The sequence below is a fragment of the Neodiprion lecontei genome, chromosome 3 (assembly GCF_021901455.1).
Source record: "Neodiprion lecontei isolate iyNeoLeco1 chromosome 3, iyNeoLeco1.1, whole genome shotgun sequence".
Lineage (NCBI taxonomy): Eukaryota > Metazoa > Arthropoda > Insecta > Hymenoptera > Diprionidae > Neodiprion > Neodiprion lecontei.
The window spans coordinates 19,933,703-19,960,820 of record NC_060262.1 but is presented as its reverse complement, the minus strand read 5'-3'; the positions used below and the strand labels follow the sequence as shown (position 1 = coordinate 19,960,820).

At 37.1% G+C, this 27,118-nt stretch overlaps 1 protein-coding gene across 1 annotated transcript in view; it reads right to left on the bottom strand.

The window, feature by feature from the left end:
- Nucleotides 1-232: 232 nt before the first annotated feature.
- LOC107222865 (ras-specific guanine nucleotide-releasing factor 2-like) overlaps nucleotides 233-27,118 on the bottom strand; it is a 113,429-nt gene continuing 86,543 nt past the window's right edge. The window contains exons 11-25 of the mRNA XM_015662387.2: nucleotides 24,416-24,670; nucleotides 23,077-23,246; nucleotides 22,595-22,977; nucleotides 21,560-21,672; nucleotides 20,514-20,630; nucleotides 18,793-19,008; nucleotides 17,483-17,665; nucleotides 16,452-16,744; nucleotides 15,995-16,134; nucleotides 14,631-14,651; nucleotides 11,377-11,773; nucleotides 10,961-11,058; nucleotides 10,606-10,888; nucleotides 10,189-10,386; nucleotides 233-10,010 (exon numbers count right to left, since the gene is read on the bottom strand). Coding sequence (XP_015517873.2) covers nucleotides 9,789-10,010; nucleotides 10,189-10,386; nucleotides 10,606-10,888; nucleotides 10,961-11,058; nucleotides 11,377-11,773; nucleotides 14,631-14,651; nucleotides 15,995-16,134; nucleotides 16,452-16,744; nucleotides 17,483-17,665; nucleotides 18,793-19,008; nucleotides 20,514-20,630; nucleotides 21,560-21,672; nucleotides 22,595-22,977; nucleotides 23,077-23,246; nucleotides 24,416-24,670 — 3,089 coding nt within the window. The 3' untranslated portion in view covers nucleotides 233-9,788. The remainder of the gene's footprint in view (nucleotides 10,011-10,188; nucleotides 10,387-10,605; nucleotides 10,889-10,960; nucleotides 11,059-11,376; nucleotides 11,774-14,630; nucleotides 14,652-15,994; nucleotides 16,135-16,451; nucleotides 16,745-17,482; nucleotides 17,666-18,792; nucleotides 19,009-20,513; nucleotides 20,631-21,559; nucleotides 21,673-22,594; nucleotides 22,978-23,076; nucleotides 23,247-24,415; nucleotides 24,671-27,118) is intronic.

Below are 27,118 nucleotides of genomic sequence, written 5' to 3'. Positions count from 1 at the left end.
CTTAGTTTATTCAGTTTTAATTTGTTCCGGACGAGGTCAGCAGTGGTATTATACATATATTGTATATATTTATCGTCCAGTAATGTAATCATAACGATGAAGTAACCGTTGTATAATTATAATTATGACAATCACGATAACCTGGGCGCACGGTGAAAATTCAATGGGTCGTATTATATGGGCAATAATGGCATTAGGTATCGTACACATTATACTTAGCTATGTTATTCAATTATAAAGACGGTGCACGATGATGATCGATATCATCCTCGCATAATAATGACACCACGTTACAATAGAAATGATAATCAAAATAGATAACAATAATAGCTATAATATTGCATGCCGAGGAAGTATTTATGGGACAAGACACGACATATGCGCCTGGCACGTGAGATTATTCAAAATAATAATTAAAATCTTATTAAAAATATTCTATTCTTTTATTTTTATATCACTTCGTATCACTTTTAAATAATTCCGAGAATCAGAAATGCTTTTCAATACTTTTGTATGTTCGTAATTTTATGTATGTTCATAGGCGAAAAAATTCCCATCAAAATATTCCATATAGAAATACCAATACGAGACAAGTTTGGTGTTTAATAAATGTTTTACCCATTTTTGGCAAAATTTTCAAAAGTTTTCACCGCCCCGCGTGCCAGAATCAACCGGCATTCGTATTTGCCTCGTAAATATAATATAGACATTTCTTTATCCTCTCGATCGTAATTTTCTTTTATATTTTTTTTTTTTTTTTTCTTACCGTTTTTCCCTTCAATTTTTATTATATTAACATTTATTCACAACCAGCTGATGATTTGTGATATCTATTTTCTTTAACGGCTATAATGAAAAAACCGACACATGCACAGATGAATTTTTTTTTTTTTCTTCCTTCTCTTCTGACATTTATACACATATAATCTTACTTGTGTAGCGGTAATAGTTATATTAAATATTACAGCGTAAAATGGTGATTTCCCAACAACGCTTAGTTTTAATTTTATATTTCAACAGTAATTAGGTGTGTGTGTGTGTGTGTGTGTGTGTGAACTTTAACCGCGGTCTGAGATTTGGCTGCTGAATCGGAGAGCCTTTAAATTTTGTAAAATTTCGAGCTCGTTGCGAACCGTCGAAAATTCGTGCTTAAGAACGTATAATTAAAGATGTTCAGTTTGCAAATTTCTTCAGAATCGTTCGATGATTACCTCACTTTCCGCAAACAAGTTGAAAAATTAAGTATGTCAATGTGATAAATCGACGTTCACGTTAGTCACGCTCCCGAAAACACGACTTTAGGGGTTCGGTAATTTTGCGGATATGGTTCCACTGGCTTACTTCCAAAGCCACGTGTTTCCAAAGTGCGGCACGTACCTATAAAACGGATATTGCGAGCCGTGAAATAACTCGTTAACGGTAACTGCCTTACGTACATTACCGCGTTGACAATAAGCTCCGCGAAAATGAGGGTGGATTTTGTATGACGCGAATTACAAGGTCACACGAAGATGAAGTTAGACAAACTAACGATAAGGAGAAGACTCCGAATAAGAAATCGCAAATTGCAGGATTAAAATATGCGATCGAACTAATTTAATGAGTACCATTGAAAAAGCTTTTGAAGCTGCTGAATTCGATTCACAAATTCATGTCATTGACAATATTGACGAGATTAAACTTACATTGTGAAAATTTTTCACGACGAAGAAATTACACCAATCGTAACGTTCCAACTTGTTACACCCAACGTTCATTATTGTTTTTTTTGTTTTTTTTTTTTTTTTGTTCAAAGTGATTTGATTTTTTTTTTCTATAAATTCAGTAACGAGTTTAACATCATAATCAATTCTTAATGAAGTAATCGTAGACTAATCCATTCCCATTAACGCTCACGGAGTTTCTATAGGAATTACTGCTTTTCAAATCCGCTAAAAATTATTGATGAGTGTAAATTTAATTGAAAACCTTGCGTTTTTTTTCCTACGCGCGCGGATGAAGTTATCGTGCTTAATCGTCGACATTTTTTCTGTCAATTTCCCAAAAGTCGATGAATTTAAAAACACAGAAAATTTGAAAGTCGGAAGAAAGTCTCCTTCACGAATTTTGCAATAAACTTATTGACCAGCAGGATCATTTCCCACAACGCGTTTTTGCAAACCGATGCGAGTGGCGTCGGATCGACGCTGCAGATGTCTGGCAGGATTACGAATCGCTCGGCGCCAGTTCTTGTATATTCATGTATTTGCATACTGCACATTCCGCTTCAATTTTTACATACGACAAACGATTATATCACTAGGCTCGCGTGTTTTTAATGATCAAAGCCGTTTCTCGTGCACGTTACAATATTTGAAAATCAATCTTAGAAAATCGAAATTAAATAAAATAATATATCCCGATATCTTAACTTACACATTCTTATAATGTCAATGATCCAACGACGCGACGCGATGTATTAAAAAAAAATTGTTTTTGTTGCACAAGTTTGTAATACGATTCAGTTTATCCGTAATTGTACCGTGATTTTCTGTAAATCTGATCCAAGTTTTTTGTTTTTTTTTTTTTACTTTGATTCTGCACGTCCTGCGAACCGAATTTCAATAGGCACCAAATATATTCTGATCTAAGAAAAGTTCCTCTCTTTTTGCCTATAAAAAAAAAAAATAAATTAAATAATGTAACACTACAGTGTAACCAGCAAGATGAAGTTCCTAATTACGTATTCTAAAATCTCTAAATGCCACAATACAGCATTTTATACGGGCGTAACGTTAATAATTGTTCTCTTTTTTATGTACTATAATAGTTAGTTATAGTTTTTATAAGTATATATGTATAATGCGTGCTCTGAAAAGGATCAACAACGGTATATATATATATATATGTATACATATTTATACATACTATATGTGTACCATATGTATAAGTAATAATCATTTTACAGCACACACATACGTATATATATATATATATATACTATACGTATAATCATTCGATAATATATTTTATATGTACAAATAAGAATAATTTTCTGTCTATGATTGTGTTTGTCGTGTGTACGTGTTTTTTTTTCTTGGTATTAACTATTTATTTTTTCCTGTTCCTTCTCACCTTTTTACAATTTTTTCAATCACACGGGTAGGACTTAACGTATCCTGGAGGCGTTTGCGGAAATTGATTTTACCTCGATATAATCTATTTAACACTAGAATTACCGAGTTAAAATCTAACATGAAATAGGAATTTTGAAATGAAATTGTAAAAGCAGTCATTTTTATTGGTCTGGTAGTTCTAGTGTTAGCTAAAATTCAAAACCTAAGATCACAAGTCAATTATGTAGAACTTGATTTAAACTTGTATCCTTTCAACTGGTAAAAAAAAGAAAAACTGCAATCAACAAAATTTAAATTGCTAAGCCAGATGAGCAATAATTCCAGAGCAATTAGATCATTGTCTCCTTGTTTCAATTTGATTTCCGAAAAGTTATCAGTACTTAAACTTTCGGTATAATTATATTTGCAGTTGTCCATTTCATTTTTTCTTTCTCTCTCGTTATTCAGAAAACATTCTTTTCATAAAATTCAATCGAATGAAGACGGAAAACAGGCTTTGATTTTTCATCTCTGTTATGCGTGAACTCTTTTAAAAATTGCAAATTACTATTGAGTTCACTAATTCTTGCACAAATTGTGAAATCAACTTTTTATATTTTCAAATTGTACACCAACTCCATTCCATTGACCCGCAACAGTTTCGATTACCTATCTCAAAAATCTCCTCAGTTATTTTTAGACAGTAAAATATAGTACGGCCTACTGCTGGATGCATAACGTATTACGCAATTGTACAAATTCATTTGATTACGTATTTCTTTGTCGTGTTTTTTTTTTTTTTCTATTTTTTACATTCTTATTTAAGAAAAGACAAGTTTAGGAAAATATTCTTTGGTTTTCTCTTTCGTCTAGCTGTGATTACAGATTCCATCTGTCTGCCGTTTGAACGTAAACTAGCTCCTCACCTCTAAGAACGCGAATTCGTTACGGATACACTCGGCCGCAGTGATTCTGAGACGTCTAATTATTTCTACGAGTCGGTTAAGTTGGCAATGCATAATCAGTCCGCAGCGCCACCGCCGGCCGGCCGCGAAACTATCCGAATCATTGTAAACATAACATAACCCATGACTTACAAATTTTTTATTTTTGACTTAGATTATTAAAATGTTTTCTCTGTTTCATACGTGTAATCGAATTTTGTATTTTTTGGTTAGATTCGACAGTTATAGAGTACATTACATTTACAAATATTGAGCCTGAAACCTGTTCTGTAACCGACAAGCGGTGGCGCTGCAGTCTGATTCTGCCGTGCCAACGTAAAGAACTCGTCGAGGATATTGTAATCACTGTGTTGTCATTTCTTCACTCCGTTTCATAATCACTGCTGCCAACTGTCGTCAATTCTTTGCTGTTGCATGAAGGATCGAAGACAAGATGAAGGCAGGCCGTACTAAAGCCGTATCTAATATCTTACATATTCCTGATTCATCAGCTGTTAAATTGATCATCGTAATTGAAGAAAACTAATTATAAGATGTACAAACAGCAGACGATACCAGCAATGAAATATACATAGATATTTATGCTTGCATAATGTATGTATAATGTAAGATTTGTGGCGAATTTAGGAATTTATATTATCATCTTAAGATATAATTTCATTTACACACGTTATGTTAGCCGTAACTGCATGGGTACGACATTCGTAAATATATACATTAAAACGTACTTATGTCCATGTATACCATATATGTATAATATATAAATATACTTTTTTTTTTCAAACATGTTACACACCGTCAGTAATTTAAATATTATTTATCTATATATGTGTCGAATTGTCAGACAAAATTTGATATGTTTTAATAACGGTCATCGCAGTCCAACTAGATTATACGGTTTTCAATTATTATTTGAACAGGTGCGAATAATGCAATTATAAATTCTAGTAGAAGCTATATTTGCTTCGCGATGACGGTTTCAAATTCCTTAATTTCTTTTGATCGTTACTTCTTTTTAATACAATATGTGTTTTTGTGTATGGTTGTTTTTGTTTCGTTTATTCTTAATTCTTTTTTTTTTCTTCTGCAATAGCATTCGCGAAAGAGTGACTAGAGTGAGGAGATTTTTCTACGTGTACGCCGTCTTTGTCAAGCCGTACACATAATCGATTGTCAAACACAATCTCCGCTTTTTTTTTTAGTTTTTTTTTTTGTTTTTTATTCGATTAGTCTTATTGTTATAACTTCAGTATGTTATGTATATATACATACACTACGTATATATTTCCGGATAAATATACACTTATATATACATGTATATATATATATATATATATATATATATATATATATATATATATATATATATATATATATATATATATATATGTATATTTCTATTTGTTTTATATATGTATCTGTATATGTAGGGAATTCAATGCGAAACCCTACCAACATCTGACCCTCATCATTTTTGATTTTGTTCAAAATAGTTTCAGCAATTTTCACAAATCTGAAACAATACCTTGAATTTTTTCGGATTTTTTAATGAACCGATTGATTGTTTATAAGTACTGAGAGTGACTTTGAAAAGGACCTTATTTAAAATTATCAAAAAATTTGCAAAAACTGTATTTTCCTTTCCAAATATCTCAAGACTGGGCCCGTGATGGACTGATTCCTTGTTAATTTTTTTTAGCACATTCAATTTCTTGATCAACTAAAACGTTGTTTGAACGGTTTGAAAATTCTCTGGAAATTCTCAAAACTTTTATTTTTCAGTTAGAACATTTCTAGACTGGTTTCATTATGAAGGTGATGAGAAAAGTTCAATGCGCCAAAAAAGAGACAGAAACCGCTCCATATTGAAAAATGTCTAGAATATTTCTAACAATAAGTGAAAAATAAAAGTTCCAAAAATTTTTTGGGAAATTTTCAGACCGTTCAAACAGTGTTGCAGCTAAGCAAAAAGATTAAAAGTGTTAGAAACAAATGGGAAAAAATGGGAGAAATGGGAATTCAAGCTCGGTCTTGAAATGTTTAAAATATAAAATACAGTTTCTGAGAACGTTTCAAGAATTTTAAAAAAGTTCCTTGTCAAAATTGCTTTAAATATTTGTAAGTAATTAAGCAGTTGAATAAAAAAATCTGAAACAATTCCGGGTACTGTATCAGAGTTAGGAAAATTACAGAAAAAGTTTTAAACACAATCGGAAATAACGAGGATCGGAAGTTGGTCGATTTCGCATGGAATTACCCATATACAGAGTGAATATCTAACGACAGAATGTTCCGTCATCTGCTACAGTTTAATGCACATGCGTTACAATCCTAAAGCAGTTATTTGCCAGGGCGACCAACAGTCATGAACATAATCTCAGAAATGTTAACAATTATCGCTGGCAGTTGCGTTCAATACTGACAGTTGTCAAAATTTTTGAGGTTACATACATCGCGGTGAACTATTGTCTAAATTTATGACGGTTGGTCACCCTGGTAAACAACTGCACTCAGATTGTAGCGCATGCGAATTCAACCACAGCAGACGACGGATCATTCCGTCCTTAGATAATAACTCTGCATATTCATACGTATATCTTCGTATATATAACTCGTGTAATAATACTGTCAGTTGAGCTACTGTTAACTGAAAACCAGTGGAAATATTCCGACTTTGAGTAATTTGATACAGAATAAATTCCTAACGACTGCATGTTCCGTCGTCATCTATAGCCTAATACGCATGCGCTGCAATCTGAGAGCAGTTGTTTGCCATGGTGACCAACCTTCATAAGCGTAAACTCGAAAATTTTTCAGCTTTCGCTGGTAATTATGCTGATAACCGACAATTGTCAAAATTTTTAAGGTTACGTACGTCGCGACGAACTGTCCTTTGAATTTGTAACGGTTGGTCACCCTGGCAAATAACTGCTCTCGGATTGTAGCACGTGCGCATTAAATTTTACCAAACTGCGATACGTGCAGTAGTTAGGAAATCACTCTGCTTAATCTACATATATGCTTATGTCTACACTCCACGCAAACCACGTAAATTATTCAAACACGATATATATTATCAAGACGCGCAATATAATTCATATCATATCCTATAACGGTATGTATATTAGGGTGGTCGTTAATCTTGTGTCCAAAAAAAACTTCAACTTGAAGCATCCCAAACTGATTGCAAATAATTTTAAAAAAACACATCCAAAGTTTCAGGATCTTCTGTCGATGAAAACGCATTGAAGAAAAGTTTGGATACTTTCACTCACGCAAAACAATCCACTATCGGAGAAACTGATTCTAGCGTAAAAAAATAACTGTGATATGAGTAACATTTCTTTCTGTAGAAAAAAAATTCCATGAGAATATCGTGAGAATTTAAATTTTTTATTCGAAAATAAAATCAATTTGCGACTGAAATTTTTTTCTTTCCACAATTTCCACAAACAAAACCACTTCTTTGAAATTTGCTTTAAGCAAATAAAACGTGTATTTTTTCATATTTGCAATAAATTTGAGCTGTGTCACTGATAAAAAAATTTCCGACTCCAAACAAAGGACTTTCCTCTGATGCACATATATGAGGTAACCCCCCCAAATTTTTTTTCATAGTGTATACGACGTAAATGTGTATCATTCATTACAGATAATTTTCGAATATCTATCGATCGAAAATATGTTAAATCACGAGATATTACACACCTATAATAGTTGCTCTCACTCTGCGACGGAGAAATTCCTTCCAATTACAATGATCAATTTATTTGAATCCGAAAGTTTACATTTTAACAACTGTTCTACAGAGATCGAAAACACAGACCACGCTTTCCCTGCATTTTTTCCATCATTTTTAATCTTATTTTCAAGCTTGGCAAAGATTGAAAATAATCATTATCGAACCTTGTTCAAAAATCGTCCACTGTTTGAAATATTATTGAATTAATAAAGGTTTGTCTTATTGCAGTGACTGGCCAATCTCGTCACTTGTATGTACCAGAATATTCTCACATTTTTCTATCGGCAATCTTCTCTAAAATTTCCTAACGATTTCAAGACACTGAGTCGAATCACTACCAACTGTAACAGTTGTATAGCCATTCTCCTCTTGTTCGAAACAACCCTTATAATTCGGAAAAAAACTTCAATACTGTTTCCCGTTTTTCTTTTTTTTTTTTTTTGGATTTGTTTTTTTCAATCCAGCATTCGTTCTGACTAAAAATGATGGGAAATAGGGTCAATTGTCGGAGTAATCTTGAATTTCGAACAAGTTAAACAAAGTTTGAGTGATAAGCGATGAAAATATTTACGCTTTGTAGTATTCTTCAATCCGACATTATACGAATTGTTAGGAATAGTGTTTAAACAACACTCACACTAAGAATTAAAGTCGTCTTTACATATAACGTTTTTGTTTTTTCACATTAAAATCCCTATATCTATGATAGATGGAAAAAGTGTGAAATTTCTCCGCCTTGCAGAATGTCTCTATAATTCTACCCCTGAATTAATGGCTACGAATTCAACGTTTGAATTATCTTACGTGCTCCACATAATAATCAGGCATTTTTGGATATCCCCTTGACACGATTACCTTCAATTTATACTTAAGTTTACTTGGAACAAACCGGGCATATTTACTGCGAATACCCACGTCGATAAATTTTAACCATAATTGAAAATACGAATTCTAACCGCGTCTTCTGTAGCTCCCTTTGCTTTTGCTCCGTAATAACTCTTCTCAAATCTTTGATCCCACCGCGAGTGATCGCGGCAAATTTTTATTGTTTATTATTTGTATCTTATATTATAATGTATAGCGAGTAAAAGTTATACGCATGTAAGTATAGGTATATTGAAAATCACAGACAATCAATTAATCGATTAATTATGGAAAATAATTATTTTGTACGAAAAACAACGCCCTGATTTTAATGCGTTAGAATACGTCTCACGGGAATCTCCCGATCAGTTTTAACCAAGTTTAATTTTACGGCTGATCAAGCTGGTTATAAATCATGCTCGAGAAATTGTGCCTACTTTACCTATGTATGTACATCTAGTATATGATTGTCGTACGCTCACTCGAAGTGGAACTGCCCGTCATTTGATCATCTCTTAAAAAAAATTCTGAACTTGGTTATTTCTCGAAAGAAATTCAATTTATTTATCACGGTGGAAACTTTCAGAATTTTATGACCAAATTACGCTTCGACGAGAAACTCGCACAAGATTTCTGAATCACTCAAATCGTTCGTTACGAATTCAGAAAAAAAAATACATTAAAAACTATAGATTTTTATCACAAATATTGGCAGAAGAAGCGAAAATACTTGTCTGAATAACTCGATTAATAATACCGTTGAGAAATTCATAAATCTTTTGCGAGATATCCTGCGGAGAATTTGACTGAACTAATTTTCATCAGGATACTCTCAGCTGCTGAAAAAAAAAAATTACTGAAGAGTAACCTGCAGCAATGGATAAAATAAAAACAAAAAGAAAGAAAAAAAAAAAAAACAGATCCGATCATCGACCGATCACGCCCTGAGAAAATACATTTTACATTGTAATATATCTTGTTTCTATCGTGGCTCCTGATTCTCCCACTTCGAGAACCGTCGACACGTTGAATCTAGGATAAAAGTGCAGGACGAATTAGCAGATAATAGTGATAACGAGAGGTAAGTAGAAAATGGAATGCCGAGGGCTGGTTGAAGCCGAATTAATTCTTTGGCGGGGTCTGGCTTAGAGACGATGGGAGCCCGACGAAAGTGGAGCTGCTGAGCCTCGAGGTGCGGGGCTCGATCTCAAGGGACATTCGATACATGTCCTCCTCTTCGAGGAGCAGAGATGGGTCCAACAGGTAGTCGGTCACCTTCGTGATCACCTCGATCTTGTACGGCGTCTGCTGGAAGTGTCGTATCTCGCGGATAACGTGAGCGATCTGCGAAAAAGTATTCGACCAATTTGTAATTCACATCAGAAACAGCGACGAATTGGAACCCAAGAAAGTATACCGTGCATCGCTTCATATCATTGTCGTAGAATAGAACAACGGCATAAAGTTCAATCGTTGGTTAAGTTGGCATGGAATGCCCGATATTTGACCTCTGTTTACCCACCATTCGCATCTTCGAGAAATTCAGAAGACCGTCTTCGGTGAAGTTCGGCGTTCCCTCCTCGATGAAGGACAGATCTGTCAAGTAAAGGCCCAAGTAAGGGATGCAGGGTGGATCGCAACGATGCAAGGCGTCTCGGAGGTTTCTGAACCGGCCATCCGAAGAGACGATGGCCTGAAGTCGCTCGATGGTTTGCTTCGTCTGAAAATTGGTGCAGGGCTCACGGAAATTCAATGGAAGAAATTCGTTGAACAATGGTTGTGATTCGTGACGGAACTGAGACAGACTCGTTCAAGCTCGGTACGATTCAAACATATCGTTATTTTGTTGCATCGTTCATTCAAAGTCAGGATTTGAAAATGTTATCAAAAGGTGTCTCAAGCTCGCTTTGCTCGGTGACCAGAAATTTTCTCGCCTTACCATCTTTGAGACCTTCTCCCAGGTCTTTTTGAGCCTATAAACACTGCTGTTGGTGAACGCTGCGCATATCTGAAGAACTCCATTGTAATTGTGAAGGACCCTGCTAATGTCGGCAACAGTGGCCCATTTCTCGATGGCCGCAACCCTGGAGGCCATGCTGGACCGCCGAATGATCTCGGACACGACGAGCTGGGAAAATTTGTTGAACCGTCTGGTCATCAGGATGATGTGCGGTGCCCGCGTCGCTTTGTCAGTCTTCATCCAAGCCTGGCCCAAGAATTCCCTGCAACGATTTTTCGTTGATTAGGAACCAGGTTATTCGTTTTTTCGAATGTACTTTTGACTCGATGCTTACTCGCTTGCAATCGCGACAAAGATCTGATGGTCCAGGTACGTCATCTGTTCGGCTATTTCCAGCGCCGACAGGGTCTCGATACTGTCTTCACTTGGTCTCTGAAAACAGAAAGCAGAAATTAAGAGGAAAAAAACCTGCCAAGTGGCTAAGAAACATCATTTTCTCTGTAGATAAGTCCATCCATGATTGTAATCAGACCTCTCGATTTCAAGCCAATGTACAACATTTTTATTCAAATGAACGAAAAAATCTAATCATTAAATGGAATGGGGATAGTGGTAGAGAGAATAAACTAGCCAAGAATGCTGAACTAAATTAGATGTAACTCGCTTGAGCTGTTTGTGAGATATTTAGGACCCAGCAAAGCATGCCGCAGAACGAAACAGGCACGTCTTAATCCATCCAAATTCACGCACCTTCGGTGGTGCGAGCAGCTTCTCCAAATTGACTTTGCTGCTCTCGGGTTCCTCCTTGGTGATGAGCCTGAGTAGTTGACTGGCAGCCTTGTGCTCGGCGGGCAGAAGGTTTGGGCTGTAAGTAATGTCGTCGAGGAACTCGATGGTCAGGTCCTTCAGTCGCTGGTCGAGCTCGAAGTCCTGGGCGTGCTTGGAGACCCAGTGCCTGAGAACGTTGAGGACGCGCATCGTCGCCGCCGTCGACATGACGGACTCCTTGCGTCTATTCGTCTCACGGCAGGACCCGCTTCTGACGCTTACGTCACCGACGCTACAGCGTCCCGGCGCCTTATCAGGTGGGTTGCTTGATGCTGAAGTAGCGATCGCGAAAGCCGCGGCCGCCGTTGAAGTGCTGCTCCTGTTATGCAAGATCATTGATTGATGGGTGAGTTAATACGGTTGAGGTGAGGGGTCTTCATCTTTCGACGATTTTATATACTTGTTCGATTAGTTGTTTATCTACTCTTTTTCTTCCGTTTGCTCGTTCTTTCAACTTATTCGATATAGGTAGCTACTTCATTCTTTCCAAGATGTACCAGGCTTATCGTCATTCTTCATCCAATAAACGAGCCCAGCGACCAAGCAAGCATGGTAACACTAAAACCGCAAGCGTTTATGGGTCGGGTTCTATAACGTATCATTCTAATAACCAGACTATTTGACCTTGGATCAATTATTCAACAATAATAATAATAATAATAATAATATATACATATACATCGATATTAGCCTGCTCGTTGTTTTCGAGCTTGTTATTTTTCCGATCCTCGTTATTAAGGAATTTATTATAAGCCAGATCAGCGGTAACCAACTTTACAGCCCCAAAAGTAGGCTATTATCGAAAGGCTACTTTGTTTCAAACCCTCAGTGACCAGTGAACCAGGGTCACCTTGATCATGTCACTTGGACACATCGTGCGTCCGTTTTAATCACTGACTAAAAACGAACTTCTGACCCAATTTGATACGTTTAAAGATGTTTCGGTCTCAAGAACTGCAGATTAAAAAATGATTGAAATTAAACAATTGTAAACTGGAAGCCTGGGGGATGCGAAAAAACTGCACGAAAGATGTGAATCTCTGTGTTTCAAAATGTTGAAGAAATGTTAATTTTCTTTATACAATGAATTAACTAGTTTGTTTCTTTTATTTCAATTGAAACTTGGTGAAAGCAAATCGTCCGTAAAAAATATTCTTGCAAAGTTAGACTCTTCGGCAAGTCAAATGCTGACAGAAAAAATCAAAGAATTGCTAAACGTTGAAATAAAGATTCCAGCAGAGATATCTGATATTTTTTCCGCACAGGTTAACGTTTATCGAAATGATTCAAAACTGTTAAACTAAGTAAAAAAATTATTGAATATCTCAGAAAGAATGAATGTCAATCGTATATTTATAAGTTTCCCTTTTTAAATCTCCAACAGATATTTTGTACTGGATTATTTTCTTTTTTTTTTTTTTTGTTGGAGGAAACTTTCACCGGAGTTTATATAACTGGACTTTTGGAAGTGAACGATTAAAGAAAACCGTTTTGAAGATTCGAACGCAGGATATTTCGAATAAGTTTTTCAGTAAAAATCAACCTACATTGCGAATAACACCCAAAATACTGATACTATCTATTTATTTATCAATCTAGCTATATTAGGGTGGTTCTCATTTGACCGATGTCGGAATTTCAATTATACCGCCCCTCATTTGTTTCTGAATAAAAAAACGAAAATTACGAAGTGAATACGATTGTTCTAACTTGATCTTTACTATCCGCTGTAACTACAGGAAGTTTTCCATTGAAAGTACACGTGATTTTCATGTGTTCTAATGTTACTATTTTACTGAAACATTTAATCTTTGACGAAAAAAATTAATTTTGTGTATAATTTACAGGGTACTTTCAAGGGGGAAAAAAAGAAAACATGTATTGTCCGTCCTAAGGCATTTTTACCCAGCTTAATTGAATATTTCACTTTTTTCACGTTAAAAGCGGATGATTGTTACCTAAATATCTTTTTGGTGACTTCGTTGAAACCTAAAATTCTTCATATTATATTTCTGGATAACCTGAATACGTAATAAGCGTCAGATATGACTGATATCTCGCTTTTTTCTCACCATTCTCAATTAAAACAAAGGAAAATATTAAAATAAGGATAATAAAATTGTCTTAGAATGGCCAATGCATTTTTATGTATTTTCCCGTTGAAAGTACTATCAATCCTCGTCAATTCCATATAAAATTAATTTATTTCGTCAAAGATTAGATGTTTTAGTAAAATAATAACAGCAGAGGATAAAAAATCACGTCTATTTTAAATTGAAAACTTCGCGTCGTTACAGTGGATAGTAAAAATGAAGTTACATAGGACATTTATATTTTGCTCAAAATTTTTGTTTTTTTTTTTATTTAGAAACAAATAAGGGGTTGGCACCATAAAAATTAGATCATCGGGCGAGTAAGAACCACCCTAATCTATATACTAGCATAAGTTGCATCCTCTACGTTCGCTACCACATACGTACCATTTATTTGTATACAATTTAGTTCACGATTATATCTCTACAATTTTCATCGATCAATTCTTCTATCAAACATATGCGATCGTTTTCAAAAATGCTGACATTCTCGTTATTTTCATCAATTGATTCAGGTTCCCATAAATATCTAATTTCTTAATCGTATTCCCCATATGCTGTTTCCGTAATTCTAGTCTATCTCCATCACGACGATGCGATAATACAGACAGGCGTCATTCTCAGCTCGTGCAAAAATCGCGACGATGAGGCAGAGATGCTTCGCTATTTTGAGGATATCATCTTCGGAACGCGCCAAGTGTACAGCTCAGTGGAAAATTATACGGGAATGAAAAAAAAGTAGAATCAGGGTTCAGAACGTGAAGCTGAGATTGATCGATTTGAGTCTTGTCGAATGAATTTTTCCTTGGCGTGGAAACAACTCGAATACCCATCAATTTCTAATGACTTCATCGTATCGCTTAAGAGGTGCATTTTTTCACTCAATATCTTTACCGCAGAAAATTATCGGTTCGATTGAATCCAACCTTCGTTGATGCTGTACGCTTACGCGTGGTTGAGTAGGTTTAACGATCTTGACATTGAATACATACTGCAGAAGAAGTCCAGGGTCCGTAATCATGCAGAGTTACAAACGTGCGAGATGAAAATAGTATTAATGACATTTCGAATGAGATTACTTACCACAAAGGTTCGTGTCCAATGCTATGAATGACGCAAAACACAACACACGAATATACAGTTTAATAGTAAAGAACATCGAAAATCATTCGTATATATCGGTATCGGTTAATAGTATTTACCGGATTGCGGTTGGTTGTTATAAATTTAGAAGAAGAAAAATAATTCACACGTTCACCAAAATTTTGCACACTTATATCACAATATGCGTGATGCACTTGAGGCACTAAGCCTCGGAAGAATAACGGTTTCTCATACATCTTCTGCCACAGAGAAAACGCAAGAACTCGTAAATAAGCCAACAAAAAGCTACGATGGTGATTCTGTACGTGTATGTAACAGTATAACAATAATAGTAGTGATAATAATCGTTATCGTAATAATAATACAGTATATAATAATATGCGAATATATAAAGACGGCAGTGTAGAGATATATAATGATAGGTAGTATAGAATTTTAAACAACGGACACAAATCATCCATGCTCGACAGGTGGGTCAACTCTTTACGACATTCAACATTTAGTAGCGAGTTAAAAACTGGCAAAATTTTCTTTTATTCCACCGCGTATGGATGTATGTTATATGTATTGTAATGCGAATAGTCACTTTGTAAACTGCGGTCTATTTTCAAGCAGTATAAGTCGAGTAGGCACGATCACGATTTCAAAACTCCTGCGTGGTATTTTTTTTTTTTATGCTGCACGTTATAGTTTTCGAATTATCCTAGTAAATAAAATGGAATATTTAGAATTTACTGATGGCAGTTTAACAAATGTCGCGCAAAAAAAGGAACATATATTCAAAAACTGAACTATTATACATTTCAGCACTGTTTAAGTTCACGAATAAAACCCGCCTTGTAACGTTCCTGAAAAATTTTCACTTTCAACAAACAAGCGCAGATCTAAAACATTCATCTTCGCGGTGTTCTTCGTTCAACTTTACTCAGATTTAGACGTATTAACTTCCAAAATTCTGTTTCGATAATTAAAACTGCATAGCAAAATATCAGCGTTAAATCTTGTAACTGAACAGACAGTCCCTAATTGTGTTCGTGTTTATCCGGCCTGCTCTACTAAAGCAAAAGCGTTAGTCACGTTTTTGTCGTCATAAGGTATACTCGAAAATCGCAATATTCGGTCAAAGCTTTCCTCAAACGATCGCAATTCTTTACGGCGGTAACGGCGATATTTTTTTTTTAAAGCGAATCTGTGTTTCCGATCACCTCACAAGGACCAAATGACATTAGAATTTACCGAGGAAACATGACGATTGCGATAATGTATCCTCTTATTTTTGGTTCAAATTCTTCAGAAAATATTCCCGAGAGGATAAAGAGCTGATAGGAGACAATGCGACCAACCTTCGTTGGCTCTTCCGAAAACTAGTAATCACAACTCCCGCCTTGCTCGAAATCTGCTGACTGTCGTGCTGGAAACTCGGCCTCTGGGATCCCGAGCCCATTTCGTTATCCTGTATCGATCGCCTCCCCATGAGATAATTCTGAAAGCAGATTTAGGAACAACGAGATAAGATTAACTGATCAACCTCTCGAAAGTGATAAGGCAAAATCAAACGAATAGATCGAAACCGTTCTTCCGAGTATTTTCTCGAAATCCACAATATATTGTGAGTATTTTGATTGATATGATGATTTCATGATACATTTGATTTTGATGACCTCATAATTATCAACACAAAAAAAGAAAATTTTAAAATCTGAAAGGACTAGGATTCGAGTTGAAAATCGATATGAACATCCAATAAGAACAGTACGATGCAAATTGAAATAACAAATGAGCAACAAATGTCAAACTCGCCCCTGTAATCGTCGAAATAGATCCACTCCGCATCGAAGCCGGAGGTGCGGAGGCGATCGACGCCCGGTGTTCCGAGTAGTGATGACTGTGATGATTGTGATGATTGTTATGCTGACAGTGGTGTTGATAAAGATCAGCCGGAGGGGTCGACTCTTCGTCAGTCCAGTTTGAGTCGTCTTTTTCCAAGCAGAACCGTCTGCCTCTCGGAGACTTTGGGGATTTTGAGGGACACTCGGATCGCATTGATGATTTCGGCGACGGTGGCGGAGGATCGTCGTAGGTGAATTGTACCTCTGTGAAATTGACGGATTTCAATATTTTGTACATTCCCAGAACGTCAATTAGTACACTGAGAGAAATTTTTAGTCCCGGTTACCGCTCGGTCCTCAACTATGTTCATTTTTTACCACAATCGACAAAATATAGTTCTAGGTACAAAATGAAAATTAGTTTTCTAGCTGTTACTAGAAAGTCTAGTATCCGTTACTATTCTTTCTCATTAGGATCACCGTTGCTATATTTTCTTGTAACTGTTGAGAAAATTTAACGCTTGTGCAACGATAAATTGATGTCAAAGCCTTGTTTAATTAAAAAAGTAGAGTAAACCGAACAAAATGATTTTGCGTTGCAAGAACCAAAAAAAGATCGACAATAGGGTAAAATGGTTGCGCGTACCTCGTTTTTCGTAATTCCAACAATATTCAAACAGTTTTTTCAACGATACTTGTGTTACTGAATTTTTCTAGTTACTGTATGTACAATGAATTCATCTGTCGAAGAATCCAAAACCATTTCCGTGTCATAACTGTAAAGTTCGACCGGTATATTTAATTTGAAAACATTTCTTTAACATTCATTTTGTTTCAAGCTCCGAAAGTTGCGAATCAAAATTACTGGGTGAGAAGTGAATAAATTGTGCGTCCCTCGAATTTTTACGTTTTGGGGTATACTCAACACTTGTTTCCACTGCTCGACCATCGTTTAAATTGTCGTGACGGCACAATTCTATCGTAATTATTCGAATCACTCACCATTTTTTGAGCATGACTCCGATGCCACCGGAGTGTCCGTCTCCTCTGACACTCCCCGAGAGTACATTCCACCCTCGTGGGAACTTGGGTCCGAACCTGAACCAGATCCTGACCCCGTTGATCCCACAAGAGTAACGGAACTAAGGTTGCTCGGGGAGGACGGTGCGCTTATCACCGTGATGTCTGAAACGTGCGTTCAATGTTGAATGCGAACAAACCAGGGAACAGTTTGAACATCAATGAAACGAACATGAATTAAATGGGGATGAACATTTTTTATTTCATATCTCGACAGAATGTTCCGACAATTATGCCTTGGGTACTCGATGATGAATGGTTCACACCGTATGACTCGATAGTTAGAAAAAGAGAAGAAACCACTTTAAAAATTCTCGAAAAATACTATTCCTGCCAATGATGGTGGACATGAATCAAACAACATTCCTACCATGTAATATTGAAACGAATCTGACCAATTTCGAATAACACAAACCAAGATATCGATAATTTGAGAAAAGGTTTTATAATCGTAACGTTTTTTCTGTTATCCTAACTTTGGATTCAAATGGTTGGCTCATTGATCCCAAAGACAATGTAACGGGCATTCTTGAAATGTTTCACAAATAGAATGAACTTTCCTAACTGCAAGGTCAATCTTTAATGTGTCAAAGAACCACTTCATTCCTTCTTCGCCAAACCAAATTCCGTTCTCAACACTGTAATGATTCGAATACACCCGCTAAATAAACACAACCAGAGCAGATGAGAATTGACCCATGGAGTGTGGGACACGTGGTGTGTGTCTTCACCAATTTCGAATATATTCATAAGAAGCAGAGCTCTTGGTCAAGGAGTCTCTTGGAGGAAGGAGGTACAAAGGTTCCCGTCTCCCATGATCGAACATGAGATACCGAAGATCGACGAACGTCTTATCAAAGCAAAGTTACCATAAAAATAGATATTTAAAACTCAAACACTAAAAACTCCAAAATACATATCAAACTCAGAGAGAGACGATTTAAACGGAAGAAACAAAATAAACCAAGTGAAATCCAAGAGTAAAGTGCACCGATGAAAGATAATTACTTACAATTTCAACAATATACACCATTTTCAAGAATTTGCACACGGAATGAATGAATGATGGAATGGATGAACGAATAAATTTTAAACTTAAGAACGGCTCGTGTTTTATACATCGATATAGAAAAGGATTTGTGCTCCGTTCGTCGTACTTTATGAAATATGCGTGATGTTTATTCGTTAATTAAAAATAATTTTAAATATCAATATATTCTCACAACACCAACCTGTCAGGGTCTCTGCGCTGGACGAGACGGCGATGACTTTCGGAATCGTTAGGTGACTCCTGTCGTCTTCGGGATTGGTATCCACGCGTACGCTGACCCTGCGTGGGGTTGCCGGGGATTGCCTGCCAGACGAAGGTCCGGGGGATTGCAGGGTGGGACTGCGTCTGATTATCGGTGGAGCTTCCGAGATGAGTCCCAGGTGTTGGTCGTCTTCGACTGGACAGTAAGAATTGAGGTAACGATCGGCCAAGTTGCCGCCGGACTGAACGTCCGTAAGAAAAAAAAAAATGATAAGACGAAATCACCCTCACAGCAAAGAAAAACTATCCGCAATGCTGAAGGCTTTTGGAAACTATTTTAGCTGTTTCAGTTTAAAGTGCCGTCCCGTACTTTAGAAACGACTTTTCGCACTGCCGATAGTTCTTCCCGCTATGGGTATGCGGTTGCTTTGGTGTAATTCATGAGAATATCCATATATGCAATTTGACGAATAATGTGACGAAATTCGCTCGCAGCCCTTGCAATATTGTACTCGAGAAACGGAATTAAAATTTCGAGAAGGATTGGTACATTTTTTTTATATCAATTTATTGTGATTAATACCCTGCGTGTTCAAAGAAATTTTTTCAATTTTGCGTTTAGATTAAGATTCTTAACATTCTCATTTTGAGGAAAAGGGATCCTTCTTACGGTCTACTAAAGTCTACCAAGTAGTTTGCAAATTTCACAAGTATTCGACTCTGCGACGAATATTATTCTAAATCAAGCGTTTATTCACTTGATGACCAGAGAAAATATCAGATATTCCAAAAAATTTAACACTTTGTTTAAAATAAGTTCATCGCAAAATTCGTTACGGGCAATTTCTGAAACCTTGGTTAGATATTGATTGATCCTGTTCACGCGAACTCGCCGATGAATGCAAAATTAACTATAAATATCCTTTAATGAAAATGCTCCTTCGGCGTTTTCGAGGGAAACTAGAAAGGGACTACGACCGAGGTGAGGTGTAGCGATCATGAGGAAATGGTATGATTGTTTACAATGCGATGCCGTTCGGACCACGTGCAAATCATTATTACACAGGCCAACAACCAAAAATCATCCCAAAATCAAGCACAGGTATCCTTGAATAAAATTTAGCCACCGCATCCGAATCCGACCATGAGAACTACTTGAAGCTTTAACTCTTCTTTACAATTTAGTTTGAAATCCGAAAAAAAAATACGATCTATGAATTGTTTCATAGACTGTAATTGGACCCAGTATTTTAATAACGATTTCAAATAAACCTCAAATTTTGGCCTCAATCATAATGTAAATATCAAGATCAAAACAAACATTATTCCTTTTTTATTCTCCATAGTTATAGTCTCTCAAAAACAGTCGAAAAGAGAATTTTTTGCGACTTGAACCTTGTTGGAATTGTGTAATCTGCGTCATTCCTAAATAATTTTGAAAACAGGGATGCATGTCTCGTAATTTCAAACTCCATTTATGAAGAACCAATTAAGACGCACTTGAAATGATTTAAATCCTGCGTCAAAAAATCTACCAAACGTTCAAATCGTTCTTCGGATGATTGTAAAGAATTTGTATTTTGTCAACCTGTGTTGCCGGAAAAGGAACATTGCACCAACGTGGTTCGATACGAAACGAACATAATAATGCATAATTTTTAAAAAAAAATTTTAAAATGAGGGCGATGAGAGGGAGCTCACGCTTTCGGTAGCCAGACCGCCAGTAGGCCTTTGTGTTGGAATTAAGGCCTCCTAGGTTGGAATCGTGGAGGATGTGGCCCCGCGCCCCTTGGCTATCGCTCACCTCAGACCCGTACCCTACACACGTATACACGATGCGGAATTACACAAAACTCGAGAGACATAAAGGAAAACGGTATAAAACAATCGTCAGGACTCAACGAGCTGTGGAGCATGGCGGCCATTGGTATCTGAAAGACATTCTCCACGAAAAACTTTAATTGTAAGCCTGGTATTCCAAAAGTGTATAATCCTTTTAATCATGTAATAATCCTTAGAAAATTTTTTGCTATCGTTGTAAAAACTGTGTAAAAGTTCTTGTTTTAATCGATAAATGTACGAGTTCAATTGTAAGGTGTCTGTAATGTTTGGAAATTTTAACTGCTGTACGAATTCTACAATTTGACTCATTAATTCATCAAAACCGACAATGCACTGATACTTCGCTATGTCTGTTACATGGTTTTGTGACGGCATAATGTTGATCGAGGTTTTTGTATAAAAACTATAGCTATGGAGATTTTTCATGCCTGTGATGTGCAGAGTTCAGTAAATTTCAGATTTTTTCCAGGATTATCACGGAACAGACAGACTGGACATCTTTCTAAGAACCTGTTTTACGGATATAAGAGGCCCGAAAACTTAGAAAAAGTGATTTTCAACCAAAACCAATAACTTTCTAACATCAACATAGGTGATGAACAGTCAAAACGACTTTTTGTAAAATCCAGAGACGAATACTTTCAGAATTCCTCACGTAACTTATACGTGCTATAAATGGATTAATTGTGGCAAGCACTCAGATCAGACATCCAATCAGTATGTTCCTGGCTTCCATTACAGAGAATTTATATACTGGCAGATGCTCTTCAGCCTCTGGCCACCATGCGAGAATGTATCTGTAATTCGGTCTTTACGCAAAAGCGTCAATAACGCGCATTTCGCAAAATGAAACGATTTACCCGAGGTACAGAGATCAGTCACCGAGCCACACGAGATTATCTTACCGGATACTGAGCTTGCACCGCTTGTGCGTCTTGGACTGACGCTGTTTCGTCGACGTTCGTCGAGAGGCTGAAGAGGCGAGTCTCCCGAAGTGCTGCCCAGGACATCCAGGGACCTGGAATAAGGCAAAAGTTTCTTATTTGGAACATGGACTTCTATTCTTAAAACAACGATCGAAAGTAAAATGATCGCGTCGAAATTTTCACGGTTTTTTTACGTTTAAATATTCAAGTATCAATATTTTACGTGAAAGGTTTAAAACATTGATAAAAAGAATCATTTACAACGTTGCAACAAAGTCGCCGAGCAGTGCTGGTTGCTTTTGCATTTGCACATGATTTCCTAAACTCTTTGCGTTTCGGATATTCATTCGTACATTGGAAGATAATTATTTTCCAGAAACGATTCACAAGTTGCCTGATAGTATCTTCGACTTCAAATCCACCATTTTCCTGATTAGTCGAAAGTGGAGAGCAAAAAAGACCCTCCGTCAATAGATTTTCATGAAAACATACCAATTTTTCACAATTTTGAATCCCCGTGTTGAATTCACTGTCTTATATACAATTCCACGTCTTTTAATAACTTTTGACGATTAAATTAACCCAAATATCTCTAAAAGCCAATTTTTACGAATAGTTGCCTACTTCTGGTAATTTTAATCAGTCGTTAAGCCTGTCATTTAGAATTTTGAAAATATTGAGAATTCATTCTTTTCGAAATTTGTAATCGACCAATCGAAAAACCTTTCGGAAATGGTTTTCGGGAAATTGGGACACATTCGTGAAGAAAAATCATCATTTAAATTGATCCGTTTTCGTTGATGGATTAAAAAACTATTCGTGATTTCTGATCTTGAAAAGTTTCAAGAACGCCAATAAAAAAATCTAAAGCGATTTCTTGAAATATCAGGACCGCATCATTGCTTGGAAGAGGAATTGAAATTCAACTGTTCGAATATTGTTCAGATTTTACAGGAGATAAAAGATCATTTGCCTCGAAGGATCAAGCATAAAGAATTGAAGGTAGGAACTTACATGACGGATCCGGTTCCAATCTGACATTCGGGCGGCTCGCTGTTGTAGAAGACCTTCTTCAGGGCCTCGAGAACAGTGACGCCGTCGGTGAAGACGCGATAGGTGAGGAGGAAGGTGTTGAGAAAATCAATGCTGAGGAATCTGAGGTCGGTTAGTCGTTGCAGAAGACGTTCCGGAGTGGCGTAACGTATCTGAGGAACCTTACAGGAGTTGAGGGTCCGGCTGAACCGGATGTCAACGTCGTCCTTGAAGAGCTTCGGGTCGTTCCGTATCGACTGCGGCATCGTGACGGAACTTGTGTCCGACAACGAACCGTGGAGAAGGTCATTGAAATGGACGTTATCCATGCATTGGCTGATGTCCGTTATCCAGGCGGCCTTTTCCTGAAATGGTGAAGAAAGCAAGGCAGCGGCGTTAGTCGTTTCAGAGGGAATCGTCGATGGAATTCAATTCATCGGGACCAGCGGCAATTCAAACCTTACCTGCATAGTAGGCGCTATCAAGTGAACCGAAACCTCCGGTCCACCGGATTTTACGTCCAGAATGATCTTGAAGTCTCGAGTTTGGAGCTGTGAGCTACCGCTTCCGCTGCCACTGCAGCTACTCTCACTGATGCCACTGGACAGGCTCGAGATCGAACACACCGACGACTCTGTTTCGGAAAATGAACGTTATGCGAATCGTTCGAAAGTTCGGAGAACAGTGGCCAATAGGTAATGAAATAACGGTGCTCACAGTCTTGAGCTTGGAAACTTTGCGATAGGTATTAAGGGAGGGGTTACAGCTTGGACAGTCTAAAATCACACCTATTTTTAGGATTTTTTTTTCAATATAATGAAATACTTGAAGAAATTTGAGTTTCAGGGCTTTATTATTTATAGATTCAAAAATATTTTGGAATATTTTCATTGAAATTATCAACCTTATAAGCGGATGAAATACGAGTAAACGGCTGAAAAATTTGGTAACTTTTGGAAATTTATATCTTCACAACCAATTGTTCAATTCGATTGGGACTTATTTTACTAAAAAAAATTTAAATTCAGCTTCACTTGTATATTTTTTCATTAGAATAAATTAACAGAAGCATTCTTTTCTACCATGACGTCAACGATTTTACTCGAAGACATGTTTAATAACGGTGCCCACGTTTTCTCGAAAATGTCGAAAACAATTTTCTTCAAATTTGGAAATACTATTCTTGGATAATTTACCCTCTCTGCCACGACACCTCGATAGGTTGACCACCTGGTTAGTTGAATGAATTTTGAACCAAAAGTCAAATTTCAGCTTCAAACAATCACCATTTAGTAGGAAAAAAAAAATGGATCATGGGAAAGAGAATAAACTATCCAAGAATGTTGTTTCCAAATTTCAAGTGAATCTGAATTATTTTCGAGATGTCATGAGCACAGCAATGTATATCGACATCCAAACCTCTGATTAATTCTTTTGAATAAAACGAACCTCAATCAAATAGAATAATGGATTGTTGAGTTATCAATTCTCAAAAGTCACCTAGTCATTGAGGCATCTTATACTAGTATATTTCCCTCAAAAATCAAACGTGCAAGGTGACCACCTTCCCTTAATTACTTGGTACCATTCTCTAATCACGTTAGACGATAGTGTTGTGATTACTTCAAAAACGGATCATCATACATTAAAACATCATTCCAATCTGCTTCTGAAAACTACAATAAACCAAAGTTCTTTTCCCTTAAGGTTGGTCTAGAGTAATGAAAATATCACAAATACGAAAGAGTTTTGAACGACATTTAGAGCACCTTCAAGAGCAGGATTTCTGTCATGTCAGCTCACCGTCATCGTCGACGACACCCTGGTCGCTCGGGTCCTCTATTAGAAGAGCATCGGCAAGTGGAATCTTGCCGACTTCAGGTACGAGATGAAGACGTCCGCCGCTGGACTGGCGCGTGGTGAGGATCAGGTGATTCGAGAACAGGAAACACTGTCTGAGAGCCTCCTTGTCGCCGCCACCCCAATTCCCTCCGAAGGTCGTGCTCAGCCTGCTCCGTGCCCCACGTGGCTTCTCGCCCAGTATCTGGACTAGGGAGCCTGCAAGACGCCGACTCACGATTAGAAATCCGAACTCATTCCAGTCAGTTTGTTGACAAACAGAGAAAACGGTAAACCACAATATCTGCGAGCCACGAGTGAAGCGAGAAATCTAAAGTAATGTTGGTTTCGCGTTTTGGAAGGCCACAAATTGGTACTTCGAATCTTCGTCACCGTACAAAATGCAAATTGCATACGTTCTTTCGCGTTCTTACGATCAGGGTCACCGGAGCGGTTGTTAAATGCAGTGGATCAAGTCTACCGACGGGGTAGACTGGCAAAAATATGGCGTCAGTGCCGCCAATTAATTAGCTTCATCGGGACTAGAAATGATTTTAAAGAGTCCATAGTCAAGGTTTCGTGGAGTGGAGGACGATGCTCTGGTCTCAAATAGTGACAAATCCTGAGGGGATGTGATTCAAACCCACTGTTAAAAACGGTGTTCAATTTGGCCTGACCACAACGGCTTGGAAGTTGATCCCGCGAACCATAAGTGGTCCTTCGGTATTTGGTCCCAGTATGTTGCTATTCAAAGCACTGTGAAGAACGTGACGGTATGGTCCTTTTCCGAAACGCTAAATAAACGAGGTCTCCTCGGTGTTGACCCGAGGTGAAAAACACACTCCCGGCGATATCACAATGTAACGTACATATCACGATAATGATTAAGTATCAAAATGGCAACTAAGTCAAGGCGTTGTTTTTGTCCGCCAGCCACCCAGACGCTCGGTTCGAACCGAGACGTTTGAAGTTCGCCGTAAAACGACTCAACCGCGCGCCGATTCGAAGTTACCAGTTTTTAAATCGAGGGATACGATCGGCCGGGGTAAATTTCGGCCAAAAATTAAAACCCCGAAACTTGGCACGATGCGAGTTTTTTTCAAGGGCAGATAGGCGCCTGACGTTTGCATGGAAGCCATGTGACGCGCGATCACGCGTCCAAGAGGAAACGAACCCGCGGCGCCGACGCGGATGGCGAGTCGAGTGCGCCTGCGAGAAACACCATCGATTTGAACGAGGCACAGCGAGATTTGCGCAAACGCACTTTTGTCCCGCCTTCGAGTTGTACGAAATTGAAAAACGGTTACCGACTGTTGCTAAAACAGAATTTTCCACCTCCGGTACGTCGCTTCGATATCGCGACGCCTTCGGCGAAGTTGGGGGTGAACTTCGGAGGTTGAACGTCAGGGTGCAACGTTCTTTGTTACATTGACCTCGTTCTGAGGGTCAAGGCATTTATAACGCTTCGAATGAAGAAATTTGATTGGGCAAAGGCCGAATGATTATAAAAAATGTGGATTCATTTGTTAATAACAAACGATAAAAATCGAAGTTTTCTTTCGCCGAGTGATCATTTTCCCAATTACAATCTTTTTTTCTTTTTATAGCAGCCGGTCATTTTATTGAACATGTTATAATCAAAGATATGGCCAAATTTCAAGTCAATCAGACGAATAGATTTTGAGATTCGATTCAAGTCGTTGATACACACCGTGACCGAATATCTTTTTAGTATTAACAATAAGTCTTGTAAATATTGTTTAATAAAAAAAAATCAAACTTTAGAAAACTTTGTATTAACTTCGTGTAAAAATCCGGCTTTGTCCGTCTATTACTCAAGTAAAACAATATTTGGAAAATCGATATGTTTTTTTCAACCAAATCCTTTTGCTAGTGCCTGAAGGATTCGTCGAAGTTGTAGTCAAGACAAATTAATGTTGAAAATACGGTGAAATGAAGTACAAAAGCTGCGACCAAGGTCAATCTAGCTCAATATGATTGAAAACAGATGCTCCTTAACGTAGAGAAAAATTTGAAAGACAAGAATTCCGATTAAGAAACTTTTATTATTTATCGCTACTTGGAGTTATTAGATCAAAATATAATTCTTCGACAAATTTCAATGACATACGGCCTACCTTAATTCAAGTCCGACGACTATTTTTCGTAAGACTTGACCTAATAATAAAGACGTTGCATGCAAAATTATTATGCAGGCTTTAACGGAAAATAAACTAACTTCTTAATGAAAGTATATTTCACGAAAGTCGTTAGTATCCATTTTCAAATTTGCAAATTTTTCTGAAAATGACAAACAATTGAACTTTTTCTATTGAATTCAATGTTTCAATATGTTTCGACATGAACAGGAAATATTTGCCCAACAAAGTTCAACTCAAACAACTTTAGTTATACTTTTTCAACCTTGATTGTACTATTTTTTCCTTACGAAACTGCTACATGCCTAATGAATCTTTGAGCAGTATAGTAACCATTGTTCTTCCGAATTTTTCTATAGATTGCCGTTAGATATACGTAATTTTACAACATAAAATACAATCAAATCTGAATTTGAACATCGTCGAGGAAAATGATTTGCAGTTATTCTACTTCGTGCGATAAACTCAATCTATTGCAATCTTTTTAGATTACTCTAAAGCCCTTTAT